This window comes from Strix aluco, chromosome 17, assembly GCF_031877795.1.
Source record: "Strix aluco isolate bStrAlu1 chromosome 17, bStrAlu1.hap1, whole genome shotgun sequence".
NCBI classification, from domain to species: Eukaryota; Metazoa; Chordata; class Aves; order Strigiformes; family Strigidae; genus Strix; species Strix aluco.
In genome coordinates, this window is record NC_133947.1 from 767,788 (window position 1) to 784,571 (window position 16,784).

The 16,784-nt window shown below is 57.3% G+C and overlaps 1 protein-coding gene and 1 long non-coding RNA gene across 2 annotated transcripts; one reads left to right on the top strand and one right to left on the bottom strand.

Annotated features, from left to right (window-relative positions):
* The first annotated feature begins 211 nt into the window (after window positions 1-211).
* On the top strand, window positions 212-6,805 carry CDK5RAP1 (CDK5RAP1 mitochondrial tRNA methylthiotransferase). The gene is made up of 13 exons (XM_074843251.1): window positions 212-455; window positions 1,023-1,126; window positions 1,557-1,591; window positions 2,295-2,395; window positions 2,509-2,719; window positions 3,514-3,634; window positions 3,921-4,151; window positions 4,361-4,458; window positions 4,571-4,626; window positions 4,725-4,855; window positions 5,710-5,859; window positions 6,269-6,409; window positions 6,554-6,805. The coding sequence occupies exons 1-13, from the start codon at window positions 212-214 to the stop codon at window positions 6,632-6,634; spliced, it is 1,704 nt and encodes a 567-aa protein (XP_074699352.1). The 3' UTR covers window positions 6,635-6,805.
* A 4,332-nt stretch (window positions 6,806-11,137) lies between these two features.
* LOC141931389 (uncharacterized) lies at window positions 11,138-15,758 on the bottom strand. The gene is made up of 3 exons (XR_012625560.1): window positions 15,556-15,758; window positions 14,830-14,951; window positions 11,138-12,117 (listed from the first exon to the last, which is right to left on the bottom strand). It is a non-coding gene; the product is annotated as an uncharacterized LOC141931389 (long non-coding RNA).
* Window positions 15,759-16,784: the final 1,026 nt, after the last annotated feature.

Genomic DNA, 16,784 nt, shown 5'->3' on the forward strand with positions numbered 1-16,784 from the left:
GCCCTGCCCGGGCCCCAGCTCCGCCCGGCAGCGGGGCGGGCCCGACGGAACCGCGGCGGCGCGGAACGCAGCGCCGGGGGTCGGGGGGGGCAGCCGGGGCCGCTTTGGGGGCGCACGGCGGGGCCGCCCCTTCCCGGCCCGTCCGTCACTTAAAGCGCTCCGCCGGCCGTCGCCGTGGCAACGCGGCCTGGGCTCCGCGGCCTGCCCGGCCATGCTGCCCTGCGGGCGAGCGCTGCGGCCGGCGGGGCTGCTCCGCCCGGCGGGGCTCCTCCGCCCACCCCCCCGCCCCGGGGCCGCCCGCCGAGCTCGCTGCGGGCCGGGCGAGCGGCCGGTGGGGCGCGGGGCCGCGCTGCCCGCGGGGCCGGACCTGCGGCATTTCCTGAGGGCGGCCGCGGCGCGGGAGTCGCCGTCCGGGCCGCAGCCGGCGCCGGGCTCTGCCCCCGGGACCGGGAGAGGTCTGTGGTGCCGCCGGCCCCCCCCTGCGCGGCGGCCCGGGCGCCGAGGGCTGGGGCGGGGGGGGGTGGCTGTGCCCCGCCGCGGGCGCTGGACCGGCCGGTGGCGCCCCGCGGGGCAGGAGTGAGGTGTTCGGGTGCTTTGGGGCCCCGAAGGGGTTTGGGGGTCGGGAGAGGCCCGGCCCGTTGGCCGCCCGCTCGCTGCTGTGTGTGTCCCCGCCGTGGAGCGGCTGCCCGGGCCCTCGGCGCCGGCCGGGGCTGTGAGCTCTCGGGCTGCGGTGCCCTGGGAGGGGGTGTCATTGCGCTCAGTGTCCCGGTAATACCGCGGCTGCTGCTGCTCCGCCAGCGCGGTGCAGCCGGCTGGTGTTGGAGGGACGCGCTCGGGGGCAGCGGCGCTCCCCAGAGTCTGCCTTTAGCTCTGGTTTACGCTCTGTGAGGGGGCTGCAGGCGAAGGCAGCGGGGTGCTGCCTGCCCGGGCTGGGGCCGGAGGGGCGTCCCTACAGCGAGGTCCCAGCCAGGCTGCAGGGGGGAGCTGAGGCAGGTCTCTGCCTCACGCCGCCCCCGTTGCAGTGTACCTGGAGACGTACGGCTGCCAGATGAACCTCAGCGATGCGGAGATCGCCTGGGCCATCCTGCAGAAGAACGGCTACGCCAGGACGAAGGAGCTGGATGAGGTGAGGCACCTCGGCACTGCTGCCGGGCCCCGTCCCGGCTCCTGGCTGCACTCCAGTCCTGCAGGGTGCTGCGATTTTTGCAGTCTGAGCTCTGTGGAGTGAAGGGAACTACTTAACAAGTGTGCTAGAAAGCTGTGGGTTGTCTCTTTTCTTTAAACTGCTGGGTTCTCTCTCAGTTGGAGAGGGATTGGACACAGCGGGATGCTCCTGACTCATCTTTGAGTTTACTTCTCCACTTAGTGGAAGACTCTGCTTGTCATCTGTTAGCTTGTACCTTTGTTTGCTGAAACCCACCACGTACTTGAGCAGATCTTTTTCACTGAGTTAAATGAGTTTTATAGTCTGCCTCTTCAGGTTACCCATGCGGGGCACGAGTACTTACCCTTTGGCTTTTACAAATTATTCTTCCTTTTTGTTGTTTTCAATTTAGGCAGATGTGATTCTCCTTGTCACCTGTTCCGTGAGGTAAGGAAACTTTTGTCACTGCTGGTTCTGGACAGTTTTTAAGGAATTACCATTTGAAAACCAAGGCAATAAACATGTCGTGCAAGGAAAAGAGCATGCAGATGTGAACCTGCCTGGTTAGGTGAGGGTGGAGCTAGCTGGTGCTGCAGTGTGTGACATCAGTTGTGCTCTGAATCGCTCTTCTGTGGAGCGAGAAGTTCTTTTGCCGTGGCAGTTGGAGACCTGCACAGATGTGTGCTTTAATGGTTTTAAAAATTTATTAATACTCTTCTGTCTGTCTTGAAGTGACTGTCTCTTTAGTACAGGGTCTGTACTTCAAAAATTTGGGAAGTACATTTGGGGCAATTTGGGATATAAATAGATAGGAAACTTTGTTTTCTCCAGATGCAGGAGATATGGAACACTCGTTGTCACTTGGGGTAGCTCACACTGGCTGGCTAAGGCAAACCTTTGCTCCACAAGAGCTTAGTCCCTGAGTTGTTTCTGCAGTGCAGATGCTTCCAGGCGAGCGAAATGGTAGTAGATGAGAGTCCAGACATAATCCACACACCTCAAACGACACTTTCACTTGCCATCAGGCCCATCAGGCTGATGATTCCCTGGTTTTGGTTGAATTCTCCTCCCAAAACACTTGGGCTGCTTCAGGTTGGGGGGCTGTCAGAAGGCAGCCGTGGGAATAACCACCCTGTTCCTGGTTTCCCAGGGAGAAGGCGGAACAGACGATCTGGAATCGCCTGCGGCAGCTCAAGGCACTGAAAGCCCGGCGGCCACGGGCTCGTGTACCTCTGCGCATCGGGATCCTCGGTACCACGTCCCGTCCTGCTGCGTCCCCTCATCCCTGTGGCAGGGCAGAAACAGCTTGTGAGGGGGTGTAATGGTGGGCACTTCCTCACGGGGACCCTTCTCCTTTGGCGCAGGATGCATGGCTGAGAGGCTGAAGGAGGAGATTCTGCACAGGGAGAAGCTGGTCGATATTGTGGCAGGCCCCGATGCATATCGTGACCTTCCCCGGCTGCTGGCCGTGGCGGAGTCTGGCCAGCGAGCTGCTAACGTCCTGCTGTCACTAGATGAGACTTATGCAGATATTCTGCCTGTCCACACTAGCGCAGGTGGCACGACAGCGTTTGTGTAAGTACCTTTCTTTCCTGTGCGTGTTTCTGTGGTTCTGGTTTGGAAATAACTGCTGTGCAGAACAGACACGTCGGTGACAGCAGCTCCCCAGGAGATGCGATGCCTGGTTGCACTTGCTCCCTGCAGCCCAGAGGCACGAGTCTACCAGGCTGAGTGTTTGCTGCTGCTTCGCTGTCTGCCTGGGCCCTGGAGAGGCTGCCCCGTGCTCTGGCTGTCTGCGGGCTTCTCTCGCTCTCCTTGGAGAGCGCTGATTGTCTGAGCCTGATGCTGCACCGAGTGATTTCTGTCCCACGGACATCTGTGCCTTTGTAGAGGCTGTGCCTCTCTCATCCCCTGCCTTCTGCTATGTCCTGCCCCAGGTTCTCCTGTTTAATTCCTTAATCCTCCATGCATTGTAACTTCTGTTGGCTTTGTTTCCATTTGTTTCGTTTTGATAATAAGATGCCCAAACACAAAATCAGCCTCTGCTCAGCATGGCTGTAGAGCACAGAAGGGCAGCATCACCTGCTGTGGGAACGGGGTGCAGAAGGATGCTTCATCGCTGCCAGATTGCAGTGCAAGGCTGTGCCTCGTTAATTGCTTTCCAAGTTTCTTGGAAACATGCATGAAAAATTAGGAGTTGTTAGCCAGGGGCAAGCAGAAGCCAGCCCTGGCTGGCACGGTGTGTCAGGGGAAGCTGCAGAGCTGTGTGCTGCGGCCCAGGGGAGGTGGCTGGGGGCACGGCCAGGTCACAGCAGGGCAGGACACAACCCGTGTGACTGTGGCATGACCTGTGCTTCGCCGCTTGGCAGGTCGATCATGCGGGGCTGTGACAACATGTGCAGCTACTGCATCGTGCCCTTCACGCGTGGCCGGGAGAGGAGCCGCCCCGTCGCGTCCATCCTGCAGGAAGTGAGGCTGCTCTCGGAGCAGGTGAGGCAGAGCCGCCTTCCCGCCCCTCCCAGGCCACGGGAGCAAGGATGGTTCTGAGCGCGTGGTGCCTCGGGGCGGTGACGCTGCCTCTGTCTGCGGAGGTGCGGTTAGCAGAGGCTGACCAGTTCCACCAGTGCCCTTTGGATTCCTCTTGTAACACCCCAAGACAGGGAGGGAAGGGAGGGCTTCCCCTGGAGACTCCTTGTAGTAAGAGTAAAACCCTGGCCGCCCTCGCAGCTCGGCCATCCTGACCGGGTGGTGATTTTTACTCTGTTTATCTCGGTAGGGAGTGAAGGAAGTGACCCTTCTGGGTCAGAACGTCAACAGCTTTCGAGACACGTCTGAGGTACAGTTTCAGTCGGCTGCTGCCCCGGCCCTCAGCCGTGGCTTTAGCACAGTCTACAAAGCTAAACCAGGAGGGCTGCGCTTTGCACATCTTCTAGACCAGGTCTCTAGAATTGATCCAGAAATGAGGATCCGTTTCACCTCTCCACACCCCAAGGATTTTCCCGATGAGGCAAGTGTAAAACAAACACCTGGACCTCTGCTTGCAGGCAGGCAGCTTCCTTCCCAAAGGGAATGCGGAATCGCGGAGTGGGAACAGCAGCTCCCGGGAGGGGGAATGCTAAAGCTGGCGGGGGTTTGCGCTTTGCTGCCTTTACCCGGGGAAGGCTCTTCCCCTTGGCGTCCTGGTGGAGTTGAGCTGTCGATGACTTGTCTCCACAGGTCCTGCAGCTCATCCAGGAGCGACACAACATCTGCAAACAGCTTCACCTCCCTGTGCAGAGCGGGAGCACACGAGTCCTGGAGGCCATGCGGCGCGGGTGAGCAACCGCCGTGGGGAGGCCTGTGCCCTGCCCTCTGATCCAGGCTGCTGGTGTCTCCTCACCGATGCCGTGGTTGCCTGATTAGTGAATCTGTGTGCGTTAATTGCAGATACACAAGAGAAGCCTATTTGGAGCTTGTACAGCACGTGCGTGAGGCCATTCCAGGTAGGGGCTCCCCTTAGCTTGGTCTGAGCTCAGCACAGCTCTACCTTCCTGCCCTTTCTTGAGCGCAGTGTTCCTCCCTTCCTGTGTCTCTGTTACAGGAGTGAGCTTAAGTAGTGATTTCATTGCCGGCTTCTGCGGAGAGACAGAAGATGATCACCAGCAGACTGTGTCCTTGCTGCGGGAAGTCCGCTACAACGTAGGCTTCCTGTTTGCCTACAGCATGAGACAGGTGAGGGCAGGGCCTGATGGAGAAGACTGTTACCTCTGGGCATCTCGCCTAACTCCTGAGTGCTGTTTCTCACAATAAGACTAAAAAAAGAAATCTATTGAAAATAATACCTAAAGACTGGTTATATTGGCGGGTGTTTTGCTGGCATGCAGCCCCCCAAGGGTACATGTCACTGCAAGAGCTGCCTCTCTGCCTGAAAGGCTTCTAGCCCCCCGCGTGTGCGTCAGTGTTGTTACTGGTTGGGTGACCTGGTGCTGCAGATGCTCCAGAGCGATTCGACGAAGCAGCCGTGTCTGCAGAGACCTGCCTGCAGGCGCTTTCTCCTTGGCTGATGAGGAATTGTGCTGATGGAGCTGGGCTGGAGCCCAGCTGCAGAGTCTCTTGTCAGTCGAGTCTGGAGAGAACTGGTGAATTTTTAGAAGGTGTTTCCGTGAGAAGAGTGGATAGTTGACAAGTCTTTAGAACGCTTCCCACAGCGTGAGGTGCGGATGGGGACATTGGGAAACAGAAGGAAGCAAGGAATACAGATCACCTTCTAGCATGTGGGGCTAGAAGGAGTAGAATTCATCGCCTGTCCACGTGGGCAGGCAGGCACAGACGCATCTCATGTGGGAGATGCAGAACTTCTGCTTCACACGGCTGCTGGTGCTCAGCGCCCTGTATCAAACCTTCTACCAAAGAGGTGGTGTGGGAAGAGTGTGAGGAAAGGATGTGGCTGTTGCTTGGTGCCTGAAAACACTCCTTAAGATTGTGAATACAAACTGAGGAGCCACCAGGCTGGCTGGGGTCTGACGAGGTTCTGATCTCAGACTCTCTGGTTGTTGAGGATCTGCACTTGCTTTGTCTGTTTACAGAAAACCCGGGCATATCACCGGCTGCAAGACGACGTGCCTGCAGACATAAAAAAGAGGCGGCTGGAGGAGCTCATCACTGTCTTCCGAGAGGAGGCTGCAAGGGCAAACGAGGCGCTGGTGGGCCAGTCGCAGCTGGTGCTGGTGGAAGGGGTGAGTGTGCCCGGAGCGAAGTTGCCCTCCTCCCCTCTTGCTGGCCAGGTGGCTCTCGGGCTGTGCACAGCACCCGTCCCCTCTGCTTCCCTCCTCGCTTGCCCCACGCAGTCCCAGCGCTCCCAGACCGTGTGTTCTCACTTATGCAGCCGGCCTGGTCTGCCAGAGTGCGGGGCTGAGCCCAGGGGAGGGGACAGGGTAGGGACGTGTCTGCGGCCAAGTGCTGCATCGTGTGGGCTGTGACACGCTGGCCCTGGGGGGTGGGTGTCAGCACTGCAGCGCGGCCGTGGGGCTTCGTTACCTGGTGAGCTTAATGGTGTGGAGTGCAGGTTTTCATACTGGTGTGATAAAGCCCAGCAGTGAATCAGAGCTATTGCCACGCGGGTGATGTTTCCTGTCCTCCTTTCAGCCCAGCAAGCGCTCTGCCTCGGAGCTGTGCGGGAGGAACGACGGCAACGTCAAGGTGATCTTCCCCGACACCGAGACGGCGGATGCTGCGGGCTGCGAGGCTGCGGCCAGAGCCCGGCCCGGGGACTACGTGCTGGTGAAGGTGACCTGTCTGCAGCCCTTGTTTCCTTGGGCTCTTTTTCTTGCACAGTGTTCTCTAGAGCAGCTGCTGCCGGGAGAGCCTAAAATGAGAATGGATCCTCCTCAGCCTTCCTGTGCCTGAGGACTGTTGTGCTCTTTCGTTCAGGTCACCTCTGCCACCTCTCAGAGCCTGAGGGGGGTTCTGCTCTGCCGTACCACCCTCTCCCGCGCCGCTGCTTGTTGCTGAGCTGTCCCCACTGCCAGCTGCAGGAAGGAACAAGGAAGTTTGACCAGGTGGAGACAGGGTAAAAACAGGAGATAGATATATATATATATGTATATATATATATATATACACACACATTAGAACACATAAATGAAACAATAACAATAAAATATATTTCTGTTTTGGCAACAACCTCATGGACCTGCGCACGTCTGTAGGCCAAGGGCTGGAAGCTGTATCTGGACTCGCTGCACCCCAGTGCTGTGTGATCTTGTCTCTTCCTCTGCTCCCCGGCCTGGCCCTGTGTCCACGGTGCAGCCCAGCCAGAGAAACCTGCGTCTGCAGAGCAGGTGGTTCCTGGTAGCTCAGGGGAATTTAGGAGCTGCAAAAACTGGTAGTGACTACAAAATGCAGCTCTAGCAATTGCCAGAGAATGGCAGGAGTCCTGCCAAAGGGGATGAAGAACTGAAAGAACAGGAGATTGTGATGAATCCTTTCCAAATATTGGTAATTTAACTATCTTTAAAATGCTTGGAAAGGGGAAGTAAGAACCTGCACCGTGCCTGTAGGGTAATGAGTACGAGTGGTGCTTAATCCCTTGTGCCTGAGGCCAAGGCACAGCCTTGCCCTTGTACTGGGGCTGTTTGGCTGGAGGATGGAGTGGATCTCCAGCCTAAGGGGGTGTGTGTGGTGAGCACCCGCTGTCAGCTGAGGGTTCTCTCTAGCCTGTGGAAACTTTAGGTGTAGCTTTGAGATCCAGGCACCTGCGGATGCCCTTCCCTTTGCTTGCTCGGGCAGGGAAAGGGTTGTACTGATTTAAAGGGCCAGTAAGTTCTTTAAATGCATCTTACAGTTCCTTGGTTGTGTCAGCCTGCAGCTGCCCTGGCTGGGTTGTGTCAGTCCCACCTGCTCTGCTCAATCCAGACGAGGGCCTGTGACCTGCACCTGTACCTCAGCTCTTAGGAGATGTGAGAAAGAATCACCCCTTTTAATCTAGGTAATCATGTCATTAAAAGAAATCATTGTAAAAGGCTCTATCCAGTGACAAGTCTTGAAGGAACAGCTGATCAACTCTTAATAGAGCAGTCATGACATGAATTTGCAAAATTTTTAAATAAAGGTGAAAGGGTTTTGCTAGAAAGCCTTCTCTCAGCTCTTTCTGGGATACAATTGTATCTCTCTGAAAGCAGCATGGCTCACTGAATATTCATTAGACCTCAGTTTAAGAAACAAATCCATTTTGCTCATTATCTCAGAGCTGATTCTCTCCTCATGGAAGTGAATCCACGTGGTCACTGTCAGTGCTGAGGGACCAAGACCCGCGCGGTGCAGTTCTGCTCTGCCCCCTCCTGAGGGGAAAGTGTTGGGGGCTGGAATTCACACCCCACGTCCCCGACCTCGGCTGCGTGGCGTGGGTCAGCCCTGGGCCCGTGGGCTTTTAGGGAGAGGCAGAAGCTGCTTGGTTTGAAAAGCCAAAGGAGGCAGCGGGGTGCACGAGCAGGGTCCCTCCGAAGCGACGGGCGCCGAAGCCACCGTGTGCTAATTAAAGCAGGGGGGTGGGCGGCCCGGTTTGAACCCCCCTGCAGCATCTTTCAGCTGCTTTTCCCCCCTTGAAAGCGTGGCCCGATCCAGCGCCCCTAAAAAGGGCTGACACCCCCCTGCAGCTGCTCATTTTGACCCTCTCCCCCCAAGCCCCCACCCCGGGGAGCAGTGTGCCCTCCCAGCTCCAGCCAGCTTTGAGGCCAGCTGCCGGCGTTTTACAATCATTATTTTAAGAGCAGGAGACTAATGAGGAGGAGAGCTGGGTTTTACATTTTGATGAGAAGGTGATAACGCTGGCTGCACAGACTCCCCGGGGAGCCGTAGCGCTCACCATTTGCCTCGCCTCCTTAGTTTTTATAGGCCTCGGGAATGAAGGCTGAGGTTTTAAGGCAGCGCAGCGTCCATTAGGAAGCGCTTACAGTGACCTTGGAGGCTGAGTTAGTCGTTTGGCTCTGCCTGAAAGCAGGAATGGCTTTTTTCTTGGGGGCTAGAGGTGGGGTGCGACTTCTGTATCGCTTGTCAGAAGATTTGCTCCCCGAGTTTGGCTGTTGGGAAGGCTGAACTTGTGCCTCGCCTTCATTCTGCCTCGTGTTTGTTCTTGTTTCTTCTCCCAGCCGGAGCAGGGACGAGAGTCCTGAACTCCACAGGACTTTAAATCTCTCACGCTGATTTATACCTCTGCCTTCTGCGACTGGCAGCTGAAGTGCTGGGGCATTTCGGCAGACCTCGGTGATGGAAGGGATTGGTTTAGCGGGAATTGCTGCTGTAGGAGCTGTGGCTCCAGACCACAATACCGGGTGCTGTAAACACGCTGTATCTGCTCTGCAGAGAGCGCAGAGCCAGGAACCAGCAACCAGGCTTAGTAGGGACGTGACTGTCCGGGATTTGGTACTGGCAAAAAGGCCTGCTAGCTGTTTATTGTCAGAGCACAGGGTTTAAAAGCCTTAATTTCAACCAATTTTGTAAGTGTCCTCATAAGATCCATTTTGTAATGAAGCTCAGTCCTTGCCTCCAGCATCCCAAACTCTGGGAACAAGCTCTGGTGTGTTCCTGAGGGGCTGCAGGAGGCAGCAGCCCTGTTACAGCTTCAAACCTGGATCCTGGTCTTGTTCTGGAAAAGAGCCGCAGTCAGGCCCTGCCAGGCTTCGCTTGCTTCGGGGCACAGCAGGAGACGCTCCTCGGGCGGAGCACTGCGCTTGGATGCTGGGTGGTATTTTGGTTTAGGGATGACTCGGGAATCTTCCTTGGGTCAGACCCTGGGCGCTGCCAGAGCAAAGCAGCTCTGGGGACTCGTTCCCCTTCCCACCTCCCTGGCTCCCTCACGTCCCTCCTGATTTACCACAGGACGGGGCCCAGCTTGTAGGCAAGTGGTAGGCAGATCTCGGTGTCACACAACGACTCCCAACACCAGTAATCGCAGCGCCAGCGCTCTGCCCTGTCCCATGGCCTCTCGCATGAGCCAGGAGACACGTTAATCCCCCCGGCCTGTCCCACCACTGTGAAGCGTCAGGATTTAGGCCGTGTTCCACCTCCCGTGCCCGATGGGCTGAGCTGTGCCGGAGGACGTGCCGGGCTGTGATGGCACCGGCATCGGGAGGGCTCAGCCAGGCATTTTGGGGGTGAGCAGAGCCCTGCCCGGCCTCGCCTCTCCAACAGCTCCCTCCTTCCCAGGAAACTGTCCCAAGGTCCCTCTGGAGAACACACAAACCTTTATTTGCCTCCCTCCAGCCAGTCGTGCCCCAGTTAAACCCATGGGCAAACACCTAATGAGGCATTTGGCAGATCAGTTTTCTGAGCACAGACCTAACGTGCTGGGCTGACATTTACTTTCAAGCACCAGCTGTGCCCTAAGGCACCTCCCGACACCGGGATTTCACAACACGCAACCTGCACGCTTCCCTTTTCTGCCTGCGGAGCGTGTTGAGTGAGGCCGAACATCACCACGAACACGCAAATAACTTCACGTGGTACAAAGGTCGTTGTCAGAGAGAACAAGAGCCCATTTGTGCTCTGGACCCCCATCGCACAGCCCTGGAGAGCGAACCTGTTTGTCCTCAGGTCTTGGCCGTGGGGCGGAGAGGAGGGACAGACGGCAGCAGGCGCTCTGAGCCGGTGTTCATCTGCTCGTCCTCGCCCTTTATTGGCCTAAGGACAATCTCAAGAGATGCCCATCGTTGCCCACACTCCCCTCCCCAGCCTTGCTCCCTTCTCCAAGACTCTCTAAGCAGCTAGGGCAGAGCAGTGGGGGTTTTCCCAGTGCCAGAACTGGCTGTGGCCTGTCACGTCCTTCCCCAGATCCCCCAGGGCTCTGCAATCTGTTTTCCCTCCACACATCAGCGAAGCCGGAGGCACAGACTGACGCTGTCCCTGACGGCAGCTTGTAAGCACAGTTTGCTGTAGGTCAGCCCAAGACCTGCGCTTGCTGGAGCGGTGGCAGGTGACGAGAGGCATTGCCTCTGAGCGATGCGCCGAGCAGCCTGCTGGCCTGTGCCGGGGGTGAAACGCTTTCCTTTCCTTTTCTCCTGGGTTTTCACTTGAGCAGACAGGCTGCGAGCGCTCGCCAGCCCTTCTCCCCCCGGCCTCCTCCTCCCTCCGCCAGTCGTGCTGTGGGCTGGGGCTCCGTGGAGGTTTCCTTCGGTGGCTTTTCATCACCATTGCTGAAGTTAGCTCTTTGCATAAAGCTTTGGAATTTAATGCAATATAAAGAACTTTTAAAAATGTTTTCCATTTCTAAAGTTAGTTATCTCTTTAGTTCACTTCTTTCCGGGACTGGCTGCGGTCGAGTTCCAGCAGGAAGGTGGCACCTGCTCCTAGAGGCTCCTCCACTGCCGCTGGCGGACTCTGCCGTGCTGGAAACACAACGGGCTCCCCACGGCAGCAGCAGGCAGCTGCCAGGCCCTGCCCGCGTCCCCCACTGGTGTCCCCCACTGGTGTCCCCCCCAGGCCAGCCCCAGCTGCTCGGCTGCCCACTCCCGTCGCTGCCAGCCCCTCCGCGGAGCAACGCGCCCTCCTGGAGCGGCTGCGAGCTGAATGCCACCGGCAGCGGCGCTGACGGTGAATGGCAGCTCCGGTTTGTCAGGGGTTTGTGGATTCAGTGTGTAGCTTACAAGTCTGTCACAGTAGCTGCTGTTCTCTGGGGCTTGGGAGTCCTGTGGCTTTTCTTCCTCCCTTGTGAGCAATTTATTTCCTTTACTGACAGCTAACTATTGACTTCTCGTTCTTCCGAAGATGAGATGTCCTGTCTCATCAGGTTTAAATTAGTTTTATCTTTAGACTTTCCTATTAATAAGCCTTTGTCGTGGTGTCATTACTTGATATCTATTTTCTGATGTTTTTCATTAATGGCTCTATATCTTCCAGATATTTTTCAAGTACCTTTTTCCCCTGCTGCCTGCATTATTTAATACTCAGAGACAGATCAGGGACGTGAGGGTGGTCAGACGCCGGGCACAGGCGCGCGTGGAGCAGCCGAGTGCCCGCCGGCGAGCGCAGGGAAGGGCGAAGGGCCGGCGATGGGCTGGCGGGGACGGCCATGGGCTCCCCTGCTCCATCTCTCTGCATCCCTCTAACCCCAGCTGAGCGCTGCCACGCCGGGTGCTCTCAGGAGCATGAGTCAATAGAGGAATTAAAATTCCTCCCATGAGGTGGTGCAGTGCGTTCGAACAGCTGTATCAGACTCTGGGAAAAAGAAAGACTTTCTGTGCCCCCACCCGCAGGCTCCCTCACCCTGGCTCCCCGTGTGCCCGATCCTGCACCCGAGCAGCGGCTCCAGCCCTTGGCCAGTAGCCCCAGGGCTAGAGGCACCTCTCAGCTCTGATTTCCCGTGGGGCAGGACCGGGCAGGGTGGCTCCAGGATGCGGGGGGAGCTGGAGCAGCCGCCAACTCTGGGAATGCTGCTGAGCTGGGCGTCTGCTCATGGTCCATGGTCAGCCTGGAGATTAACAGGAACGTTGATGTTTTACCTGGAGAATTCACAGGATCAAACAACAGAGTAGGATTCAAAACAGCATTTTGCCTAAAATGTCAGAATTTCAGAGAGCAAAGCCGCCCTCGGCGGGGAGCTGTGCGCTGCGTGCAGAGGGACGGACCCCGGCAGCACGGCTGCCCCGTGCGGAGCCTCCCCTGTCGCAGGGACCCCCCCGGCCCCTTCTGCTCCCCCGAAAGTTTGTTGGGTGAGAGGTACCAGCTGCTCTTTCTCACTGCATCTATCGCTGCTAGCGGGGAAACTCAGGAAAAGCCGACAGCCAGTGGAAGCGCAGCCCTGCACGTGGTGATTTGGCCGAGCCGCCGTCGGCCGCTGACCCACGGAGGGGAGATCGTGGCGTGGCCAGAGCTGGTGGCCCCCCCGCAGCAGGAGCCTGGGGGGGGGGGGGGGCTCTTGTAATGTTCCAGCTGCAGCAGGATGGTGCGGGGCTTCCTGTGCCCGTTAGCAGAACTTCCTCTAGGAAATTGGAAGTGAAAGGGAATCATTTCACACTATTTCAAAGGGGCCCATGACCAGGGTCTCTGTTCCCGCTGGGTCCAAGCAGCCGGGCTGGTGGGAGCTGCTGCTGGGAGCACGGGGACAGGCCGTGCCAGCCCGGCCGATGCTTTCAGCTTCAGGGATTTTCTCATTGTACCTTCAGCGGTGTCAAAAGCAAAGCCCATTGGTGTTGGAAACACCCTAAGTCTCCTTAAGACCAGGAAAAGGCATTCCCTGGGCTTCATTCGCTCGCGTGGGGCGAGGCGGGGGGGCTGGGTCGGCCACGTGGGGAGAAGATTAATGCAGGAACGAACCTCATTTCCCTTCATACACTGCTCACATTAACGAGTAGGGGAAAGGTGCCTGATTCCTTGAAAGGAAACCCTGGTATGACACCAGCCTGATGCACAGTGGCATTTCTAATAGAGCTATCAGGGTGCTCCGGGGACGCTCCTGCTCGTGGTGTGGCTGCTATCTGCAAGGTCGGGTCACGGGGGGGGATCAGCTGGCCCAGGCCCTGCTGTTGGCTCACATGCAAAAATTACACAGCAAACTACAACCAACTGCAGAACGGGTAATTTGCAGCAGTGCCTACAGCACTGGGTTTAGGCTGATTAATATTCAGCGCACTGCTGTGGAAATGAAAAGCCAGACAGAATTGTCCTCCTCCCCTTTCTGCATCCATGACGATACCAAGGGTAATGGCTGAAGCGCAGAAACAAAAACAAGATTCACTTTTGCTCGGGCTGATACAGGGATTTTGAGCCTAAACAAGATGTTCTGTTCTCTTTGGGTTATTTAGCCTCCTCTTTTAACCTGTTTCTTCTTTCTTTTTAAAATGTTGTCCTTCTGTCATTTAATTACAGCAAGTTTGAAAAAGAATAGTGGGAGGCTTTCTTTGAAGCTGTCAGAACAAAACAGTAGGCACTTAAAAAAACAGTTTCTCCTTAAAAAATTGAAACACTCTGGTATTTTAAAAAAAAGATTCTTCCCATGATTTCTTGATCAAAACTCCATTTTGAAAAGCCCTTTTACTGTTGGTGAGAAAACTTTCCCCATCCCGTGCTCAGAAGAAAGCACAGAAGCAACAGCACCGGCCGGCAGAGACCCGGCATCCTCCGGGCAGCAGGACAACGCTCCGGGGCCGGGGGGACAAACCGAGCTCCAGCATCCTCAGTGCTCGTCCTCCCACCGCTCGCCCTCGCCAGGCGCTCGCCCTGCCCCTTGTCACCATCCTCCCTGGGCTCTTCCCGCCCCTCGTTCGGTGGAGAACCTGGGAGATGCCCGGTCCTGCTGTCCCCAGGCAGGGCTGGGCGCTCCCCTGTAACAACGCACCTGACGGGAGCGGGAAGCAGAGCCACTGTAAAAGCTGAGGCCGCTGTTTGCCGTCAGGGTTTTGCATTTACGTGGGCCAAAGTAAACCCTCACCCGGCCGTCCCAGACCTCGTGTTTTTCTGTTTTGCAAACAGAAGCTGGATGAGAGCGGGCTGGCGTGTTCTCCGAGCAAACCCTGCGAAGGCCAAGGGGCTCTGCCCGGCGTCCGCCCAACGTCCCTCCCTGCCAGCAGCCACCGCGAGGGACAGGCCCTGTGTCCCAGCCGCTGCGGGGGAATGGGTGGGGTGAGAGGGGCCTCTGGGTGTCCCCCACCCCTCCATGGCACCCCTGGGCGCCAGCTGGGGAAATCCAGCACAAACCCACGTTGGTGACCTTGTAAATGGGGCTCGCAGGGGTCTGAACTGACCCCAAGTCGCACACCGGGGCCAGGCGGTGCCAGCGGCAGAGATGGCCCCTGCAGCACCATTTTACATCAATATTGGAGTGTCAAACCGGAGCCGCCAGCTCCATGAGGCTTGTGGTGGCCAACGGCCACCCCTCGCTCTGCGGGAGCATTGGTGGGAGCCACCCCCATGGCACCGCGCCGGCTGGAAGGATTTGCTTTGTGGCGTTTTGGTTCTAGGATTACCAAGGAAACCTTTACACCTGTCTCTGCAATTATTCACAGCCAGTGAGCCGGGGAACTGGCACCTTCTATCTGTTTCCTTAGCGCTTGGAAACCCGACATGCCCGGCGAGGTGCTGCGTTAGACAGCGTGGGCCAAGGCGATGCCACCCTCCCTGCCGTCCCTCTGCAGCCCGCCCGCTCGCTGAGCACACGCAGCAGCTCATTGGCATCAAGCCCGATGTCCCCGAGCCCCCGGCACGACGGTGCTCACCGCAGGAGGGATGTCCTGGTCACCGCAGCTTGAAGGTGTCGGTACTTCTGTGTTTAACTGGCGGGGTGGGGGTGGCCTCCTGCCCCCCGCTCAGGGCATCGCTCACTCGCAGGCTGCTGCAGCTGGATAAAAGGAGCAGGGGCAGGAGGAGAGGCTGGGGCCCCCCCAGACATTTGGGGCACCTCAGTCACCCCACTGACTTGTGAAAAGGGCAGCGGGAAACTCCGAGGTGTTTAGAGGAACATTTAGACTCCTGAATGCTCAGCCACAGCGTGCAGGAGCTATAGGTTAGGCTACAGGAAAACGGTCTTTCCCCAGTGAAAATTTTGGTCTTTCACAAAAAAGAAAACTGAGAGCTTTTGCTCACAAATCAAATAATTCTATGGGGAATTTGAGCTGAAGTACTTGATTTTTGAATCAGCTACACAGGAGATCTTCACTCCTCCAGCTGAGCCTTTCCTCCCCAGAGCCACTGCTGCTTGGCAGAGCTCTGGCTTCTGCGCAGAGCCAACTTCATACAAAAAAACCCCACTTTCTGTCAAAACCAGGTCAGATGTGAAGTTTCACTAGAGCCAGCTACAGGGGCCAGGGACGTGCCAGCCAGCGGCTCTTTGGCAGCCCCGGACTGGATGGGGTCAGGCCGGTGCTTTGGGGACAAGGAGGCAGCGCAGGGTCCCGGTGGGGGGGGCGGTGGCGTGGGCTGGGGTCTGCACTGGAAATGCTCACCCTGAGCTGGCGCTGCGCTCCCGGCGGCATGTGCTGCTCTTTGTGGCTCCCGGCTGCTGGCACCCACCACCTCCCACTTCCCAACGTCTTCAGCTCTCCTCTTTTCTTCACCTTTTCTTTTTCTTTTCTTTTCTTCGATACCGGCCGCCGGGGCTGGGGCAGGTTGTGGTGGGGCAGCACACACGCTGCAGAATGCTGCCGGTGGCCACGTCACCAGCTGCAAAAAGTTGAGCATAAATGTGAGAAGCAAGTCACCGAGACGGGAGCAGGAGCCCTGGCCCTGGGCACGGGGGCTCTGGGGCCCTGGGCAGAGGGACCCGGGAAGGGCGGAGGCAGAGGAGGGTGTTGGTGCGTCCCAGCAGAGCCAACGCGGGCGTTGGGAAGCGGCTGGCGCACACGGTGCCGTGCCGGCGGCAATGGAGGCTGCCGGGCTCGGGCGTCCAGCACTGGCTGAGGCGGCTCTCGCCGTGCAGCCGTTCTGCGCGGGGGCTGCAGCACAGCCACCCCCGGGATGTGTTTCGATGTGGGGAACAGCCAACAAGCCACCGTGGCCAGAAGCGAGCTCCTCCTGCACCCAAAAATTCGCTGGCCGTCGCTGCCTGCTCAGCCCCGGGGTCCTGGGGGTCCCGGCCTCAGTCCGGGGGGGGCTGCCCCAGCGGGGCCCCAGGGATGTGTTTGTTCATGTCAAACAGCTCCCAGCTCGCTGGCAACAAGCAGAGAGCAAGAATAGAGAATAAAAGAACCAGCAGCTCAGGGACAAGGGCAGAATAAATCTGCATAAATACAAATGAGGGGAATATTTATTTCTCACATTGACCACATTTCTGTAGCTACTTTAAATTGCGAGAGAGGCACAGGTCTGTCAGGGCTGGGCAGGGCTTAGGCTCAGCTCTGGGGCTGCAGCTTGTCGTGGTTCCCCACCTTTCCATCAGACTCATCTATTAAATATTCTTTGCATGTGAGTTACTCCTGTAGCTGATAGGAGAGATAAATAACAAAACCCTTGCAAATGCAAAAATCCTTCGGCAGTTTGGAAAGAAACCAAATCCCGTGCTGAATGCAGATGAAGAAAAATCCTTTTTATTGTAAGGAGTAACAGAAGGGATGTGAATCCACCTCACCCACAATGCAACACACCCAAATCCACTTGGAGATTACAAGACAGGATAGCATTTACTCTGATCAGTTCAAAGCATAACTGTTTGGGAACAAATCAGCTAAGTACACGT

Excerpts from the sequence above, each read along its gene's own strand:
- CDK5RAP1 (XM_074843251.1), top strand. The coding sequence starts at position 212 with ATGCTGCCCTGCGGGCGAGCGCTGCGGCCGGCGGGGCTGCTCCGCCCG. Across the intron at positions 456-1,022 it reads TGCCCCCGGGACCGGGAGAG|TGTACCTGGAGACGTACGGC; the intron begins GTCTGTGGTGCC and ends CCCCCGTTGCAG. Across the intron at positions 6,410-6,553 it reads GGGACTACGTGCTGGTGAAG|GTCACCTCTGCCACCTCTCA; the intron begins GTGACCTGTCTG and ends TCTTTCGTTCAG.